Here is a 19,952-nt window from a genome sequence, read left to right as displayed (position 1 = left end):
ACAGTTTTGCAAAGCTGATTACTAAAATTCTGGCTAATCGGTTGGCAAAAAAATTGAATGCGATGGTTTCCCCAAGTCAAAGCGCTTTTATAAAAGGAAGGTTCATCCAGGACAACTTCATGTTAGTGCAACAAACCTCAAGGTTGTTCCATCAACATAACATGCCAAGACTGTTTTTCAAGTTGGACATAACCAAGGCTTTCGACTCTGTCTCTTGGCCCTTCCTAATTGAAGTAATGCAGCAAATGGGTTTTGGACATATCTGGCGAGACATTGTATGCGGCTTATTAGCCTCTTCCACTACTCAGGTGTTGCTCAATGGTGTCCCGGGTAAACTGATTACGCATAGAAGAGGACTCAGGCAGGGAGATCCTCTCTCCCCAATGCTATTTATCCTTGCTATGGATGTTCTGGGCCTTCTGTTTTCCAAAGCTGAGGGAGTTGGCCTACTCCAGCAACTATCAAGAAGGAAAAGGCTTCACAGAGTCTCGATGTATGCAGATGATGTGGCGTTGTTCTTACACCCTACAACTACAGATATTTCAACTTCTCTTGACATCCTCCAGCTTTTTGGCGATGCGTCAGGCCTTTGCTATAACCCACAGAAATCAAATGTGTACCCTATCAAATGCCCCGAGGAGACTATTGAGGAACTCCGGAGTTGGCTGCCTTGTGAGATTGCAATCTTTCCTTGCAGATATCTGGGTCTCCCCTTGTCTTTACACAAGTTATCCAGGAATCAGGCTCAGCAGTTTGTGGACAAAATTGCAGATCGCCTACCAAACTGGAAGGCCGATCTGATGAGTAGAGCAGGGAGAAGAATTTTAGTGCAGCATGTCCTCACTAGCATCACGGTCTATATGGCAATGGCAATAGATCTCCCTCACTGGGCCATTGAAGCAATTGATAAAATACGAAAAGGTTTTCTCTGGCGAGGAAGAAAAGAGGTGAAAGGAGGGCATTGTATGGTGGCTTGGGGAAAAGTATGTCGTCCGCTGCAGCTTGGAGGTCTAGGTATTGCTAGCCTTCCTGAGCTCTGCTGGGCCCTCCGCATGCGATGGCTTTGGTTGCAAAAAACTGACCCAAGACACCCTTGGTCTAGCCTGTCCATTCAAGTTCCTAGCATGGCCCGTTCCTTCTTCTCCAAGGTGTTGATCTCTGAGGTGGGGAATGGGACCAACACCATGTTCTGGATAGATAAATGGATCCATGGCAAAAGGGTATCTGATATTGCTCCAAGATTATTCAGCATTATTCCAAAAAGAATTATTAACAGAAGAACTGTGCAGCAGGCCTTATTGAACAGACGATGGATTGCAGACATCAAAGGAGCTCTTACAGTTGGTGCCATTGTAGATTATCTACACCTCTGGAATATTCTCGCAAATTTTGTGCTGCAGCCTAACACTGAGGATAGACATATTTTCAGCTTATCTTCGAATGGTAGATACTCTGCAAAATCAGCTTATATGGGTCTTTTCCTTGGATCTACCACCTTTGGGCACTATGAAAGGGTTTGGAGATCTTGGGCTCCACCAAAATGCTGTTTTTTCATTTGGTTGGTGGCCCAAAATAGATGCTGGACAGCTGATCGCTTGGCAAAAAGGGGATTGAATCACCCTATCAGATGTCCTTTATGTGACCAGCAAGGGGAAACCCTGAACCACTTGCTTGTGAATTGTGTCTTCTCAAGGATTTTCTGGTACAACCTGCTAAGAAAGTTCGGGCTGCATAGTTTAGCCCCACAGCCAGATGCAGTCTCTTTTATGGATTGGTGGGAGATGGTTTCAGAGAGACAGTAAATGGTTTGGTCAGGGAAGGTCTTGACTCCCTCATCATTTTAGGGTCGTGGATGATTTGGAAGCATCGTAATAGAGTCATTTTTGATGGAGGGTCTCCCAGCCTTCCTCTGATTATGAAGCATGCAGATGAGGAAAGAAGAGGCTGGGAAATTGCGGGAGCCAAAGGGCTCTCCTTCTTGGCTGCCCCCTTGCATAGGTTGTTGTAGGGAGTGTGTGTGGGTGTTTTTTTATGGATCCTTTCATGTACGAGTGTTACTGGCCTCCATAGGGAGTGCGTTGTTATGTTTTTTTGGGTCTCTTAGACCTTTCTCTCTTCTTAATATATATCTAAAACGCAGTCCTCCTGCGTTTTTTTCGAAAAAAAATATCCGTCGGCGATGTTGAAGTCTACACGAGATGCATACACATGAATACTGATCGGGTCATCATCATTGTTATCACATTCATATATAAATTTCTTTAAAATAATTTTTTGGGGAAGGTGGCATTGTGATAAAATTTTGTTTCTTCTATGTGTTCAAAAAGGATATAATATTTTATTTCTAACTCATTTCTTGAGGCGTTTCTTTTCTTTTCTTTGCTAATTGAATTAGATTATATAATTCTTGTTGGTTTCATTTACGAGGGTTGCGGCATAAAGATTTGTTTTTCGAATTCTTTCCAAGCTATTGGGTTTAATTCGACGGATAACTTTGCTTACAATGGTTATTGATCGCAAGTTCATGTATTTATTGAGCTATTCTTTTTGTCTTCGTCGGCTCCCAATTTGTAGTCGGTTAAAATATTTACTTGGTAAGGTTGTTTTTTTCCGTTACGTAAAAATACATAACTCGTCTAATCTAGTCCGCCATTAACATCGACACATCTATGGGTCATATCTAGGGCCTACAGAACGTTGTACAGCTACGATTTGTTTTACGTATTTTACAAACTTAAACTAAAAACAGAGGTGATACAACATTTGGTTTTCTCTGTGCAGATAAAACTTAACACGAGGAGCACAAAAAAACTTGTTTGACATTTTCCGATTTTTCTATGATTTCCTGGCAATTTACAAAGGTTCAAATGCGTGTCAAATTTGTTCTCGCGGATATGGTCCTAAAATTTACACAAAGGTTTCTGACTTTGTTCAAATTGCTGCAAACAAGTCCTCGTGGCCATAGATAATGGGAGCTCTAAATGGGGGCTAACCGGAGGTGGTTTGACACACTTAAATAGGGGATTAGCATTAGGGGATTGCGAGGAAATTGATTTGCTCACCTCTTTGAGGCGAGGAGGGTCGTACAGTGCTGCCAGCGACAAGGAAGTTGGCGCTTGCTGCGCAGGTGGTGGCTGGTCTTCGGCGAGTCCTGGCCAGCACTGGGGGCGCGCGGTCGAGCAAGGGCCGTGGCCGGTGGCTGTTGCTGCTGCATGCGGGGCTGAGGGGGAAAACAGAGGCGAGGAACAGGACGAGCAGCTGCTGCAGCCGCCGCTGTTTTAAATACGGGCGGGCTGGGGCGGCGGCCGCCCGCTCGCTGAGCGTGCGGTTGCTTTTGTTTTCTTATCTTTTTCTTTTTTTCCGAACACTATTCATAATAAAGGATATAAACTAGATTAAAATTCTCTAGTGTAATATAATTAATTATTAATGTGCTTCGTATTAAACAGCTCGCAACGATGGTGACGAGAAACGTGACCGATCTGGTCGAGATTCTAATTGACGTCGCTCGAAAAATCCCTCGTGTTTTAAAACAATCGACTAAAGTTTAACCTTGTTTTCTAATTATTGCCTTGCAGTTCGCTTCAAAATAAATAATGCAAGTAGTTTGATTTTAAATTCTTGGCCGCTTTATTCTTGCCAAAAATTAAAACTAGGCTCCGTTATAAACTTATGTTCATAGCTTGCTCAAAATAAAACGCTGCCACAAATTATAGTTTGTCATTTCGTATCGGTTTTTATTTTTGAGCTAGGGCTAGCCCTCTAATTTTTATCTTGATGCTCATCATTTATAATAACGTTTCGTGTGCCGAATTTGACGATTTAGATAATTTTTCATGAGAGGTTTTACGTTCCATTATTAACCTGCTAATTTCTTTCGTGATTTATTATGATTTAAACACCGGAGGTGTTACAACCATACATATATACATTCATTAACTAGATCATTGGATATTATGATTATTTTTATAAGAATTGAATATCATGATTAATATCTTCTTCTGTATTTGTAATAGGCTAACCACACAGTATGTGAGTCTGATGTTAGTGGTGCAACTGCTTTGAGCTCTACTGCTGCTTCAAGTGATTTATATGGAACTCAAACAATCGGTTCATATGGGAAAGTTCGTTCATTGAAAGCTGTGAGTTTTGAGCATGTAAAATACAAAACATCTCTATGTATTTTTCTCATTTTTTTCTCTTAACAGGTAGCTGTTCTTCAAATGTTGGAGAAGCAGATGGGGCCAGACTCGTTTCGGAAGGTATTTTCATTTTTGATACAACTATTTGCTCTGTAGTTAACTTTTAAAACTCGTCCGGTAGGGGAAATACTGCCCCCACGGTATTATATTAAAGAGAAGCTCAATCGGAGCCCCGACCGAGAAAGGTCACAAAAGCTGCCCCCCGTGCAACATGAGGGTCCGCCCCCTATGGGCCAGATCTTTACTCGTGCTTTGAGCCCTCCTAGCCCCTACACAAGGATCCGCCTCCCATAGGTCAGTCCATCTCGTGTGCACACGACCAGGGGAACCGACGAGTGACCTTTTTTATCCTTAGCCTGAAATTCGCTCCCACTGGGATTTGAACTCAGGAACTAAGGAGTGTTACTCAGACCACCTAACCAACTCGGCTAGAGGTCCTTTCGCGCTATGTAGTTAACTTTTATCAACATAATTGCAACACTTTGACTAAGCAACTGATTCGATGTGGAGAATCACAGAACTATTGAGGCAGAAAGACAGTGGTGGAGAACAAGAGAGAGAGAGAGAGAGTAGTAGCGGCAGTGGAGGGGATTGGGATCGGAAGTTTGATGAAAGCCATGCCAGGTGGAGGGGCACATGGGCTGCCTGGTGGGCTAGGCCAGCCCACTTCTTACTCCTTTCTTTTTCTTTTTTCTTCATCATCTACTGCTCTACTGTACCCTTAGTTTGCCAGGAAGGAGAGAAGGCTCTGGTGTTTCGCTGGAAACATGGCTCTCCATGAGCTGATTGGCAGGGCGCGAAGGCTGGTCGCCTGAGCTGTCCTGTGTGGTCGTTTTATTTTCCTTGCACGTGGCACATCTGTAACCTAGAGAGTTGGTGTGAAGAGGGAGGACTTCATGCCTCTCCCTCTTGTGTTTTTCTTTTTTATCTTAATGAAATGACATGCAGTTCTCCTGCGAAAAAATCATCTACTGCTCTAAGCTGCTGTTTTATGTTTTCCTTAAAAAACCGTAAGGCGTTGCCTCACCCCACGCTTTAGTCGCTTAAGCGTAAGGCGTTAGTCACTCGCCACGCCTCACATTACCGCCTCGATAACCATGGGTAGGAGCAAACTACCTATCAGCTGTTCTTTTTACCCCCTTATTTCTTAATTTAATTTAATATTATGTGTGTGTGTAGCTTCTGATAGACTTCAATTGTTCCCAATTCCAGATTTTGCAGGTGATCGTGGCTCCAAATCGTGCCTCTAGAACACTTAGTACTAAAGAGGTATAACAAATTGTCAGCTTTTCCATCCCTCCACCTTTTGTTAGTCTCGAGTCTATATGAATATTAACTAGAAGATACCGTGCGATGCTACGGGGATTACGAAAAATTTGGAATGAAATTGAGTGAAAATGATGCATGTTAGAGGTTGGAGGATAGTTGGAGATGATGTGATAGATAGTGGGGGGTGATGTGGATGGGTTGCATGTTGAGATAGACTTATAATGGAGATATAAGCGATATAGATTTAGTATAAGGGTAGAATAGGATGAAAGGAGTGCCCACAATTATATTCTCTAAAATGTTTGTAGGGATAATGGAACTTTCATTTGTAATCGAGGTAGAGTTTGTATTGTGTGGTAGAGCTGCTTTTAAGTTGTGCTGAGCACTAGCACAGTAGTAGCCTATGCTTATGAATGTGGTATGTGGTGTTACTTATGACACTGTTAATCTGCGTCATGAGTCCTTTTTTCCCCTCAGTTGCATTGTCGTGTACTACCGTGGGGGTGTTTATGCACTCTGTTACATTAACTATTTATACTGTTGAACAAAACAAATGTAATATGATTAGCTGTAAAATTGATGCAGAATTGAGTTTATTGCTTTACTTCCTCGTATTCAGTTCAGGCACCTTGCAAATAAGGTCGGTAACCTTGAACGTCCATTCCTGAAAGAATTCTTTCCACGGTGGATTGAATCTTGTGGATGTCCAGTTATGAGGTAAAAATAAATTATTTGTTGTTTGCGTGTATCCAGTCTTGACATTCTTTTATTCATTATCTCCTTGTACTTAATATCATAATCATTCTTCTTGGAAGGTTGGGAATCTCATATAGCAAAAAACGGAATATGGTTGAATTAGCCGTTTCAAGGGGTTGTACAGGAAAAGCTACACCTGATCCTGATAGTCACACCAACGGTGACACTAGAGAAGGCGATGCTCCTGGATGGCCAGGAATGATGAGTGTACGTGTTCATGAGACCGATGGGGCATATGATCATCCAGTTCTGCCAATGGCTGGTGAAGCTTTGCAGGTGGTGGAAATACAGTGTCATTCCAAACTAGCAGCAAAACGTGTTTGGAAATCGAAAAAGAACACAAAACTTGATGGTTCTGATGACAACATAGATACCTCTAATCAAGAGAATCGCACAAGGTTTATTTCCACTGTCTTTTATCCATTTTTACATTTTTTATGTCTCACTTACATTGCTGAGTTGTGCAGCATGGATTCACCTTTGTTGTGGATTAGAGTAGACCCGGAGATGGAATATCTTGCTGAGATCCATTTTCACCAGCCAGTTCAGATGTGGGTGCGTGCTACCAACTTACCGTATATAAACATAATTTTTTGTTGGCTGGCAACAATCCTGTTCCTGTGTTATCATCTGCATGAAATTGATACTTATTACCGAAGATGTTGTTAGACACATGGAGTAAGTTGATGCTGAATAATTTCTGCCAGTAGCACTTTTGATGGTTTAAGGCGTTTAACCAGGAGAAAAGTTCCCCCTACTCTACTTTGATGAGTACCAAATTTTGTTAACGAAGATCCAGCTATAAGATGTTCATGTATATAAATAATTTTCTAGATGTCAGGAACACTGAGGGCGTGTTTGGTTAAGGAATAGGTTAATTCATCGCGTCAGTCTTCACCTTTTGGTTTGGTTTGTAGAATAGGATGGGTTGATCCACAATCCACCCCACCCTCATAAGCAGGTATTATTAGTATAAACACAAGGAATTGAGAAATCCACCAAAAATCATAGAACGAACTGATGATGCACCACCACATCTAGGATGCTGTGGTAATTCAAACCAAACACCCTTTAACTCATTCTAATCTCCATACCTACTTCTGGAAAGTATTGTGATACATGTCTGAGCTTCTCTCATGACTTATAAGAGATTCAGAGTTGACACATCACTTGTACAGCTTCTGGTTTGTATCACATTCAGTGTTCTTAAGGTGTTACCTAGTCATCATCTAGGTTATGAGGCACACTCACAGGGGGCAAGACTTCCCTGAAGCTTTACCCAGGGACAGTCAACGGCACATCTTTCCCTCCTCACACTGGAGGGGGTCTGTGGCACGTGGCAGAGTTCAGTTTAGATTTGGGATGGTGGTGGCCTGGGAGGGGGGGGGGGGGGGTCAGGAAAAGTCATGGTTGGCGGGGCTGCAGGATGTTTGGAGTGAGAGGGTTCAGTGCAGCTTCATTATGGCCCCTGTTTGATTCATTTTTTTTATATTTCTGCCAGATCAATCAGTTGGAGAAAGACAAAGATGTTATATCTCAATCTCAGGCAATATCTGCCTTGGAGAAATTACCTCAGCTGTCTTTTGCTGTGATTAATGCCCTCAATAATTTCCTAAATGACACAAAGGTATTTTAAGTTCCCAAAAATAATGCTTATTTAAATCTTATAATTCAAGATTATTCAATAACTGATTGGTTAAATCAGGCCTTCTGGAGAGTTAGAATTGAAGCAGCATATGCATTAGCTGTTACATCATCTGAGGTATGTTTCTTTAATGTTTGCTACTCTGTCATCCATATTTTATTGCTTTACGTATCTAGAGAGATTTTGGTTTCTTAGATATCTGAATAACCAAAACTTTACACATTGTCAGTTGGAGAAAAAAAACCTTGTGTGTTGTTAGTAGTTAACTGTCTTTTGTTTCGAATTATTCTTTTGTGGAAAGGGCCTACCCAACTTGCTTGGGACAAATGTTCTTTTTGCTGCTGTTGTATTTGTGGATGAAAGCGAAAGGGCCTCTAGCTAGGTTGGTTAGGTGGTTTGATTAGCATCCCTCAGGTCCTGAGTTTGACTTCCTGGCAGAGCGAATTTGAGGCTGAGGTTAAAAAAGTCCCCCGGTCTATCCCACGACAAAGCATAGGTCTAAGGCCTGGCCTTGGTATCAGTCGTGGTGTCACTGTGTATGGGTGGGTGGGACATGAGTTCGGGGGTTTTCTCGACCTGTGTGAGGGCTTATTCTTGATGTAATATTTGTGGGCTCTCTTACCCGTAGGTCGAGTTTTTTTGTATTTGTGAATGAAAGGGCTGTAATATAGGCTCCTTTTGAGTTACTTAAGCAGATTCATGGTATGAGTTGTCCAGCAAAGTAGCTTTTCCTTGCTCTTGTATTTTGTTACCTTTTTTTTTGCTGCTCCAGCAAGTCATTGATTGACATTACTGAAGCATATTAACATGCATTGGCATGTAAATTTTATGTCGTGCTGTATGCATGTGTTTCACACCGTTCAACAACAAAAGTGGGAGGTTTGGCAGATCTTACCGCTTTTCTAGCTTGCTTGGATGCATTCTGTTTTACGTAAGTGTCTTACATGAGTTTATTTTGCTTCATTCAGGCAACTGATTTAGCTGGGTTGCTTCATCTGGTTAAGTTCTATAAAAGCCGCCGCTTTGATTCAGATATTGGAATGCCTAGGTCAAGATCTGCACTTTGCATAACTTGTTTTCCTTGTTGCAAGCTTCTGTATCATTGTTTTTTTGTTGCTCTTTATAACGTTATTCAAGTATCCTTATGTTTTACTTATAGGCCGAACGACTTCCATGATGTCCCAGAGTACTTCGTTCTTGAGGTAATGCTTTGAGGTAGGACTTGCTATGAGTATGCATGGCCAAATAATCTCTAGAGTATATTACAACATTTCATGTATTAGGAACCATTTATCTAAGTTTGTGATATGCACATTTGAATAAAATAACATACAACTCTTTTGGGTAATACAGGAATGACCGGAAATGTTACAATGCATTTCTAAAGCCCATCATCGAATGTTGTACCATTCAAATATAAAATGGCTATTATTGTGTATTCTAGCAAGCAACCACTAGCCCCTTACATATCTAGATTATTATTATGTGAAGAGTGTATTTAGATAACCAAATAGGTGGTAAGGTTTACAATATATATAAGTCTACCTAGAGTTCCCCCTAACCCTAAGGTTGTCTTCGGTGGATCGTGTAAACTAGGGGGCGCGACACTGTAGATGACACTGTTTGCAGATTGAAGTTTGAAATAGAGGATGAGATAGGGGAGCTGTTGGAGACAACCTAATAGGCTAGGTCTGAGGCCCATAAGACTCACAACCACATAGGATCGAAGTATAGGCTTACACCCCCTTGGTAGTCGAAACTCTAGCCACAACAGATGTTGAGACTAGATTGAAACTCGGAGAACACCGAGGGTAGAAGTATCTTGGTGAAGATGTCAGCAAACTGTGAGGTCATCGGGACATGGAGGACACAAATGTCCTTGACCGCCACGCTTTCACGGATGAAGTGAAGATCGATCTCAACGTGCTTCGTTCGCTGGTGCTGGATCGGGTTGATGGAGAGGACACAATACTCGACTTTGGCACTGGAGCGGGAGACCATGGGCTGACATTTGGAGGACCAGGAGATGAGGTTGTCGCCAAGGAAGATAGCATAATTGGAGGTAGACAGGCGGGTGCTCGGACACCATCTAGTAAGCGTCAGAGTAGACGATCAACATGTGGGTAGAGGAGCGCCGAAGGAGAAGCGCGTAGTTGGGAGTACCATGAAGGTACAAGAGGATCTGTTTGACTGTTGTCAAGTGTGGCTCTTGTGGATCATGCATATGAAGGCGTATCTGCTAGACAACATATGCTGGACAACATATGAGATGTCGAGCCTGGTGAAGGTGAGATACTGAAGAGCGCTGACAAGGCTTTGGTAGACAATAGGATCTCTGACCGGAGTGCCATCACCGGTGACCTTAGCCTTGGCGCCTATCGAAGTCGCACATGGCTTGCACGTCACACATGGTTGTTGAAGAAAGCGGTGTGCATCAGCAATACCTAGGAAGCGATAGAGGTCCCAGATGCTTCATCGCAAACTCATGCTGAAGGACTGTGAGGATTTTGTAGAGAAGACATGGCAGTCCACATGACGAAGAACTCCAACAGCCTGACGAGTCACCATTGGGTGGAAGTGGTGAGGGTCTTGATGAAGGAGAGGATGACACACCGCCTGCGTAGCCCGAGAGCGAGGTGGTGCGCCCGCCCATGCACGATGCCGATAGACATGCATAGGGTTGGCGAAGTGAGGCGGAGCAGACGAGGCTATTGGTGGCTCAACCAAAGTAGACGAGGGGGCTTGGGGCTGCGGGTGGCGTAGCGAGGGACGTCGTGCCGCACACGACGCCTTGAGGGAAGGCAACACAAGTGGGGTGGGCCTTAATGGTGCAACCAAACTGAGTGGAAACCCAAGCAACAAAGAGCGAAAAACTAGTAAAAGTACTTGACTTCAAGTGCAAGGGAAAGGCCCATGAATAATGAGAACAACCACCGAGTATCACCAATTAATACTTATGGCCTGAAAAACTGAGCTAGGAAATGGAAGTGTAGCATTACGACTTAGATGGTAGGCGTGACACAGATGCTCATGAGTGCCCGTAGTACAAGAGATGATGGAACTACTACACAACCTGGACAACACGTCTTGGCTAGAATGACCAAGGTGCCGATGCCAAGTGTTGGATGTAGTGGAAGAAGTAAGGCCATGCGACTGTGGCGAGGACGAAGGCAGTGATATAGCGAAAGCAATGTGTGGAGTAGTGGAAGTAGGAAGCCACGGGGTGTATAGGGGCCAGATGTATCATTGCGGGTGAGGAGGGTCCAGGTGGCATGATCCTTCTCGGACAAGCCAAAGGGGTGAAACTCCATAGAAAAAGAGTTATTAGTGGTAATTTGAAGAACAGATAAAAGATGTTGAATAATGTCAGGGGCTACAAGAACATTGTGAAGACGAAAAGAACCAGGAATACTAGCATCCATAGTGGTGTGGTAGGAAGCACCACAGTTAGCCACCCAGTCGGTGAGAGCAGGGAGAGTCAGGGTCATCGTGGTAAATGAGTTAGAATGTGGGGGCAGAGGTAGGATCGTCGCTTGGGTGATGTTGGAGGTGTCAAGGAAGGTAGGCCTAGGGAATACCCTAGGCTAGGCATTGTTAGAGAGCCGATTGGGGTTGTGGAGGGGGCGGTGGTGTACCACGTGGGGATGGTCTAGGCCACATGGAAATGTGATTGGTCCATGGATTGTAGAGAGAGGGCTAGGGAGAGTCCCCCTTCCACCCCCACCCCCATTGCCACCCGGCTGCTTGCAACGACTAGCACCGCCACTAGAGCCGAAGTTGGCACCCCCACTGGCGCCGGATGGAGCAGAGGGCGTGGAGACCTGCACGTCGTAGGGATAGACAGGTGCGAAGAGGGCGTGGAGACCTGCGCCAGAGTAGCACCAATGGCAGAGAGACTGGTGGCAGGGGCATGCGGCGGCACGACCGGGTTGGCACGGCCAGGCCGGGTGCCACGCCAGCGGTGGTGGCGGAGGCAAGGGCGGGCGGTGGCACGCTGGGAGTGGAGATTGGGTTCGGTGTGGCCAGGCCTAGTGCCACACTAGCGGTGGGGGTGGGCGGAAGCCCACCGGGAGGAAGAGGAGCACGCGGGGATGTATGCCTGTCTGCAGTGCCGATGAAGATTGGGGCAGCATCGGCCATGGACGCCCACAAAGGCCTGGAGAGCGGAGGGAAATCCTCCCCAGGGGAGAGAGGTGGCACGCTTGCCATGGGGGGGCGGTGGCGGTGGTGGCTAGAAGGGCCCGCGGCCAAGTGGGGGAAGATCAGGATAGATGGTTAGATTCCATTGTGGAAGAGTGTATTCAGGTAAACAAATAGGTGGTAAGGTCTGCAATATATATAAGCCTGTCTAGGGTTCTCTCCTAACCCTAACAGGCTATACATGGGCTGAGCGCAAGGACCATAACACTCAGCCACACCGACACAGGACTACAGGCTTACAGTTATGAGTACCTGTGTACTTTTAACCTGCAATACCATTTAGTTGTCATTATTTTCTGAATAAGGTAAGGAATACTTGAAATAATTATTGCAGTACTTACTGAAATCAGCACTTATACCTGTTGGGGACTTGTTCTCAAATGCTATGAGTTAAGAACAAGGCAACACAAAAAACGTTAAACGTTAAAGTCCTTCGTCCTTCGAAGCATTATTTCCCTTGGGGGTATAATGATTTTCGGACGAAGGTTATGAAGGACATTCCTTCATAAACACAACATATAATGATGAAGAAGAAAACATATGAAATATAAAGGATGACATAAACAATTATATATTATTATCAACTCATTTCTATATTATTATTATTGAAAAATAGAAATGATATCAAATTACAAATGTACCTTCGGCTTAAAAGAAGGTAAAAGTACAAGTGTGACACAAAAGCAAATGCCAAGTCAGCGTGAACAGTACGGGTGCACTGTTCACCTATTTATAGGCACGGGACACAGCCCATGTAAAATTACACCCATGCCCTTTACATTTGGTAGTAATTCTATAGTAATCCACCGAGGTCTGAATAGCCTTTTCATCTTTAAGTCGGTTTCCTTTTCTGCTATCACGCCGAAGCTTTCCTGCTCACAGCTTCGGCGCTGTGTCAACCTTCGTATTCTTTGGGCTTCTCCCACTGTGGTACCGATTCGAGTCCGAAGATACCTGTTCATACATTATACTCTAGAAACATTGTTAAATCATGTTTTTGAGGACCTTCGGAAGCTGAAGGCCCCCAACAGTAGCCCCTCGCAATATTAATTTGTTAGGATGATAAATTTAGATTGCGACATGGACGAAGGCCTTAAGCCGAAGGTCCGTAAAAACACCTTCCCTTTGCTAGAATAGCAACATTCACTGACAAGCGGGGTCTTCCAATTTTCAATGCACCGGGCGTATAAATAAGAGCATACCACGAGCTCAGTTGGTATGCTTTCTTGCCATCTGCTCTTGGTTACTCGATTTTTAGCTCTTGCGCACCAACACTTGCTTAGCTTTTTAAGTTTTAAGCTTCGACTTTGAAAACAGTTTTTTAGCATTTTCGAAGATGTCTGAAGATAAAAAGGCTGTTGTCGAGATGAAGCTGAGTCTCTCTGAAGAGAAAAACCTGGGGTTTCTTGAAGCCATGTCGAAGACCAATACAGAAAAGATCACTAAAGAGATTTTAGAAGGTTTATCTGAAGATACTGATGACAGCGACAATTATGATGTGGATAGTGGTGGTGAAGACTCCGAAGATCGCCCTTGGCGACCAAGCCATGCGGTTTTTGGCAAATCAAGTATCAAAGAAAATCATCTTGTCAACATGAGGGGAAGATATTTCCGGGACTTATCCATTGTGAGGGCCGACAAGATGATTTTCTTTGATACTTGATTTGCCAAAAACCGCATGGCTTGGTCGCCAAGGGCGATCTTCGGAGTCTTCACCACCACTATCCACATCATAACTGTCGCTGTCATCAGTATCTTCAGATAAACCTTCTAAAATCTCTTTGGTGATCTTTTCTGTATTGGTCTTCGACATGGCTTCAAGAAACCCCAGGTTTTTCTCTTCAGAGAGACTCAGCTTCATCTCGACAACAGCCTTTTTATCTTCAGACATCTTCGAAAATGCTAAAAAACTGTTTTCAAAGTCGAAGCTTAAAACTTAAAAAGCTAAGCAAGTGTTGGTGCGCAAGAGCTAAAAATCGAGTAACCAAGAGCAGATGGCAAGAAAGCATACCAACTGAGCTCGTGGTATGCTCTTATTTATACGCCCGGTGCATTGAAAATTGGAAGACCCCGCTTGTCAGTGAATGTTGCTATTCTAGCAAAGGGAAGGTGTTTTTTCGGACCTTCGGCTTAAGGCCTTCGTCCATGTCGCAATCTAAATTTATCATCTAACAAATTAATATTGCGAGGGGCTACTGTTGGGGGCCTTCGGCTTCCGAAGGTCCTCAAAAACATGATTTAACAATGTTTCTAGAGTATAATGTATGAACAGGTATCTTCGGACTCGAATCGGTACCACAGTGGGAGAAGCCCAAAGAATACGAAGGTTGACACAGCGCCGAAGCTGTGAGCAGGAAAGCTTCGGCGTGATAGCAGAAAAGGAAACCGACTTAAAGATGAAAAGGCTATTCAGACCTCGGTGGATTACTATAGAATTACTACCAAATGTAAAGGGCATGAGTGTAATTTTACATGGGCTGTGTCCCGTGCCTATAAATAGGTGAACAGTGCACCCGTACTGTTCACGCTGACTTGGCATTTGCTTTTGTGTCACACTTGTACTTTTACCTTCTTTTAAGCCGAAGGTACATTTGTAATTTGATATCATTTCTATTTTTCAATAATAATAATATAGAAATGAGTTGATAATAATATATAATTGTTTATGTCATCCTTTATATTTCATATGTTTTCTTCTTCATCATTATATGTTGTGTTTATGAAGGAATGTCCTTCATAACCTTCGTCCGAAAATCATTATATCCCCAAGGGAAATAATGCTTCGAAGGACGAATGACTTTAACGTTTAACGTTTTTTGTGTTGCCTTGTTCTTAACTCATAGCATTTGAGAACAAGTCCCCAACAATACCATCATTCAGTCTAAGTATATATGGCTGAATGTACGACACATTTATTTGCCTTGAGTATACATACCAGCTCACCTAGTGGCTTTACAATCTTTTATGTTCCTTTTGTTAGGCAATCCCCCATGCAGTAGCTCTTGTTAGATCATCGGACAAGAATAGCCCCAAAGGAGCCATTGAGTTTATTCTTCAGCTACTGAAGGTTGTTGCTGCTCTCTGGTTCACATTTTATTTATTTGTCATCTGTGGCCCTGTAACCGTATTACTTATATTTATAGACTATGGAGTAATCGTTGTTCTTTTTTTTTTCTTGAACCCGCAAGAGAGCTGCATTATATTAATAAGGGAAGAAACGGCAATACAAAACAGTGGGGGGAAACCCCCCACCCCCACACACCCACCAGCCCTAAAACATTACAAATCTAAACGACCCAGGGCCAACTCCTTGAGCCTACTGGCCCCTGCAGCACACCACACAGCATACTCCAATGAGATGCGATGTAATGCCCTACCAACAGTAGGTTGCAGCCCATTAAACACAGTCATTTCTTTGCTTCCAGAGCTCCCAGGCGACAAGAGTAATGACAGCATTCATTCCTTTCCTCGATTCCTTGGAAATCTGCCTCTTTGTTCTGCTCCACCAGGATGAAAAACAGTCATCTGTGGGTTGTGGAACCAAAGATGGAAGCCTCAGCTTTTGAAAGACAGCAGCTCATACTTGTCTGGCGACACACGACATCAGGAGGTGTTGAATGGTTTCACCTTCTTGGTCCCATAGAGGACATGCCAAAGGATGAGGTAGTCCTCGTTTTGCGAGCCTATCAGCTGTCCAATACCTATTCTTGAATACCGGCCACATAAAAAATCTGCACTTAGGGGGTGCCCAGGTTTTCCAAGCCAATTTCCATGGGGCAAACCTGATTGATCCGTGAAAGCAGGCTTTATAAGCTGAACGGCTCAAGTAGGATCCAGCCTGATCAAGTCTCCACTTGTGCTGATCATCCACACCCGGTTCGAGCTCAAACTCCTCTAGAATTTCCCACAACTTCAAAAACTCAAGAATCACTGGGACTGTGAGGGTGCCTCTAATACCCCTCACCCATCTCCTCGCAACAAGGCCTTGAGCTACTGTTCTTCTATTGGTGACTCTCGCTGAAATCAGCATGGAGAGATTTGGACCCAATTTAGTGTATATGGCCATTGCAATACTAATTCCCTAGGTATCAATTACAATGTTCATGCTAATATATTTTGCATATTCTGTGTCACATTTTTCAGTACAATGATAACAACGGGAATGTTTACTCTGATGTGTACTGGCTATCTGCAATGGTCCTGGCAATAGGCGAACTGGAATTTGGCCAGCAGGTCTGTATGGATGCATATCATCTAGTAAAATATGACCTATATTTATTGTTAGATTCATTCCAACAAATCAGTTTATGCGGCGGGAAAAATGATTTGATATGATTAGTTATGAACATGGTCGTCTTCTTGGAATTATGCTAGTCTGTTCAAGATAGTTTTTCGGGGATAACTAGACTGAATTGTTTTGTATACCTATTTGCTGGTCCAAAACTAGTGCTTTATTCATTCAATGTGGAAATTTTACAGTGGTGACTTGTCTTCATGATGTTAAGGCAATTGGGAGCAAAAGGGCCTCTAGCCTAGTGGTTAAGTACTTCCGAGTAGCACCTCCAAGTCCTGGGTTCGATTCCCTTAGGGGGCGAATTTTCAGGCTTGGTTAACAAATCCCCTCACTGTGCCCCATCTGTCCTCGGGTTACAATGTCCTGTGCACTACCCTTCGGTTGGGCCATTGCAGAGTGGACGGTTGACGCCAGCCCGTTAGTGATGGGGGCCAGGGTTCGGGATTTTCTCGGCCGGGACCATTGTTTCGGTCTCTTCTTAATATAATACCGGGAGGGCGGTCTTTCCCTCCCCGGCCGAGTTTTTTGTTAAGGCAATTGGGCAAATAAGAGTGGATCCCATCCTGACCCAATGCTTCTTGTCAAAGTGGAGTGAATTTTGAGACTTGCTTTTTTTTACGTACAGAAATTGAAATAAGACCATATAGTTTTTTGGGTTCTTATTGCCCATGCCTTTTAGATGTTATGTTGCCCGATGCTCTTGTAGTGCTGTTTATGAATTTCATTTAAGACATTTATGATTGTGCACAAAATGAGATCACCCTTTTCTGCAGGGCACGGGCTTCCTTCCCTCCCTTCTCAAGCGAATCGATCGGCTCTTGCAATTTGACAAGTCCGTGGAACTTCCCTACAAGTGTTATTTATTTACATGTCATCCTGCTCTGAAAGCTGGTAATAATTGGCCTGAAAACCTTTGTGCAGCTTTATGCCTGGTTATAATGGTGTCTTGACTGTCAGTTGCATTCGTACCCTTGCACGAATAGCAAGGAGGTTGTCATCTTCTGTATCCCTTGTAAGAAAGTTCACATTCCCATCACTCTTGTCGACGTCTTGTCCATAAGCTGTTGTGCTCTGCATTGTGAATATCACATTCACATTCATACATAACTTCTCATTACTGCAGGATCCCATACGTGAATTGATTGCCCCTTTCCGCGACATGGACAAGCCATGGAAAGTTCGAATTGAAGCTAGCATGGTTCTTATTGATCTTGAGTTACACCATAAAGGACTTGATGCTGCTCTTTTGTTGTTCTTGAAATATGTGGATGAAGAAAAGTCTTTGCGAGGTTGGACTGGTAGAGTACTTTTAGCTTGTTTTGTATGCTTTGCTATCTTTTGACATGGAAGCTGTTGCAGGAGCGACAAAGCTGGCTGTTCATATCTTGCGTATATGTCAAGCAAATATTGTTCCTTCCGCCAATGATCAAATAAATTTGACAACTCTAATTGGTCTTCTCCATCTGCTTGCTGGCACAAAGGCATACAATAACGTATTTCTTCGTCATCATGTGTTCTGCATATTGCAAGTTGCTGCTGGAAGGTTAGTGGATTAATTATTGCACACGTCTTCATTGTTTTCTTTCATTAATCACTTGTTATTGCATTCAAAGTACCTGGGAATGAGAAATCACATGTTTTTAGTGTTCTCTCCATCCAGAAAAGAATGCAATTCTAGCACACTACAAAGTTAAAGTATCTTGAGTTTGACTAACTATATAAAAAATTATCAATATTTATGGTATCAAATAAATATCTTTAGATTTGTCATGAGATTTCATTTCATAGCATAAACATTAATATCTTTACCTATATATTTGGGTAAACTTTAGATACTTTAATAAAGAATGCACCTAGAATTGCATTCTTTTGGGAACAGAGGTAGTCTCAATTTTGGGTTACGTATGACCGAACTAAAATAAATTTTCTTCATCTTTTACTTCCACCATGCCAAACATGAGTCCATGTGGGTTCTTTGTGCTAATTTTGCTCACATATTGACATTTTCATTCAGGTCCCCAACATTATTTGGTGTTCCAAAGGTCGTCACACCCCCTCTTGTGGTCAAGGACATCTGTAGTGATCAGCACACTAAAGCTGATTCCTCGATTCCTCAACCATCAAAGCCTCAGGAACCTTCCACTAGCACTCCTAGTGTCCGGGAGGTCTTACCTACCTCTGGCCCCACTAAAGATGCTGATAATATATCTAACTGCAGCGAACGAAGGAATGTGGTCAAAATTAGGGTGAAGCTTACTGCGTCTTCCAGTAAAGCATCTGATGCTGACCACAGAGGCCATTTTCATGGTGGAAGAAATGAAAATGAACCGGGTCCATGTAGCTCAATGTCAGTGGATGCCCCTATGGTTGGGACTGCAAATGAACCATTAAATGTAAGCAATCATAACATTGAGGAACAGAACTCATGTCATGACCGTGAATCAAGGATGTCGGCAAGCGTTAGCACTGTTAAGCTATTGGACAGGCATGATATTTCTAGGGAGCTACAGTGTACTGCTGATTCAAGGTTGGATGCTCTTCCCAAGAACCAGTTCTCTCCTGCCATTAATCTGCCAGAAGCTTTAGACAAGCCTGGCAGTCAGCTTGAAGGTGTCTCCACCAGCTATGAAGGAAACCAAGCTCCAGAATCTGTGAACGGAGTGGAAACGAAAGAGAGAAAGAAAAAAGACAAGAAAGATAAAAAGCGGAAACGTGATGAAAAACGATTAAAGAAAGATGACCCAGAGTATCTAGAGAAAAAGCGACTTAAGAAGGAGAAGAAAATGGAGAAAGAGTTGGCAAGAAAGCAGCTAGAAGGTGAAGGAAGAGCTACCCCTGAGCAGCCGAAAACAGTGAAACCTTCAGGTTCACTGGAAGTTTTGCCTGCAAGGCCACCAGCTCCAGTGCTAAGTGCTGAACCAGCTGCTGTTCGGAGCTCTGAACCTCAGGTATCAAGCAAGGAAACAACTGTAGATACTGCACGTACAGCAGCCAAACCAAGGATAAAGATCAAAGTCAAGCCTTTGGTAAGAAAACCTGAAGGGAATTAAAAAGGATAGTAGAATTGTGTCCAGGCTGCCACCATTTGTAAGGATTACTGTACAGCAGGAAAAAATTGGGGTATGTTGTAGGTTGTACCACGAGTAGCCAGTTTTTTTCGTGAATGGCTGATGTATCCGGTAAAAAAAACATTGCTATGCCCTACTAATTTCTGGGGTAATGGAAATCTGTTCTAGGGTAGTCCATGTTTTGTGCTGCTGTTGCTTTAGTATCTCAGCACATGTTATCTCACGGGTTTTAAGTCTCTGTTTGTTTTTCTGTTTCTAAAACTATAAGGTCTAAGGGCTAGTTTTGGAGCCACAAAACCGGAGGAGATTGGAGGGGCTAGAATCCCTATCTTATCAAATAAAACATCTTATCAAATAAGATGAGGATTTTAGCCTCTCTAATCCCATTCGGTTGTGTGACTTCCAAACTAGTCCTTATAGTTTTAGAAGAAACAGCAAAACAAACACAGCCCTAAGTGAAGGGTCGCTGTGCTCAATATGTAGCTGTTGACGCGTTCATTTTAGATTTTTATGAGGCT

General features: G+C 43.2%; 1 protein-coding gene across 1 annotated transcript in view; it reads left to right on the top strand.

The window, feature by feature from the left end:
* Positions 1–19,672, top strand: part of LOC103634102 (transcription initiation factor TFIID subunit 2) — a 31,746-nt gene extending 12,074 nt beyond the window's left edge. Inside the window, exons 9-25 of the mRNA XM_020541015.2 lie at positions 4,017–4,142; positions 4,209–4,262; positions 5,415–5,471; positions 6,091–6,188; positions 6,287–6,625; positions 6,695–6,782; positions 7,729–7,854; positions 7,933–7,989; positions 8,841–8,920; positions 9,032–9,074; positions 15,053–15,139; positions 16,216–16,305; positions 17,140–17,198; positions 17,288–17,378; positions 17,490–17,655; positions 17,726–17,909; positions 18,381–19,672. Coding sequence (XP_020396604.1) covers positions 4,017–4,142; positions 4,209–4,262; positions 5,415–5,471; positions 6,091–6,188; positions 6,287–6,625; positions 6,695–6,782; positions 7,729–7,854; positions 7,933–7,989; positions 8,841–8,920; positions 9,032–9,074; positions 15,053–15,139; positions 16,216–16,305; positions 17,140–17,198; positions 17,288–17,378; positions 17,490–17,655; positions 17,726–17,909; positions 18,381–19,416 — 2,781 coding nt within the window. The 3' untranslated portion in view covers positions 19,417–19,672. The remainder of the gene's footprint in view (positions 1–4,016; positions 4,143–4,208; positions 4,263–5,414; positions 5,472–6,090; positions 6,189–6,286; positions 6,626–6,694; positions 6,783–7,728; positions 7,855–7,932; positions 7,990–8,840; positions 8,921–9,031; positions 9,075–15,052; positions 15,140–16,215; positions 16,306–17,139; positions 17,199–17,287; positions 17,379–17,489; positions 17,656–17,725; positions 17,910–18,380) is intronic.
* Positions 19,673–19,952: the final 280 nt, after the last annotated feature.

The sequence above is a fragment of the Zea mays genome, chromosome 7 (assembly GCF_902167145.1).
Source record: "Zea mays cultivar B73 chromosome 7, Zm-B73-REFERENCE-NAM-5.0, whole genome shotgun sequence".
Classification (NCBI taxonomy): Eukaryota; Viridiplantae; Streptophyta; class Magnoliopsida; order Poales; family Poaceae; genus Zea; species Zea mays.
This window is presented reverse-complemented; position numbering and strand designations above follow the sequence as displayed.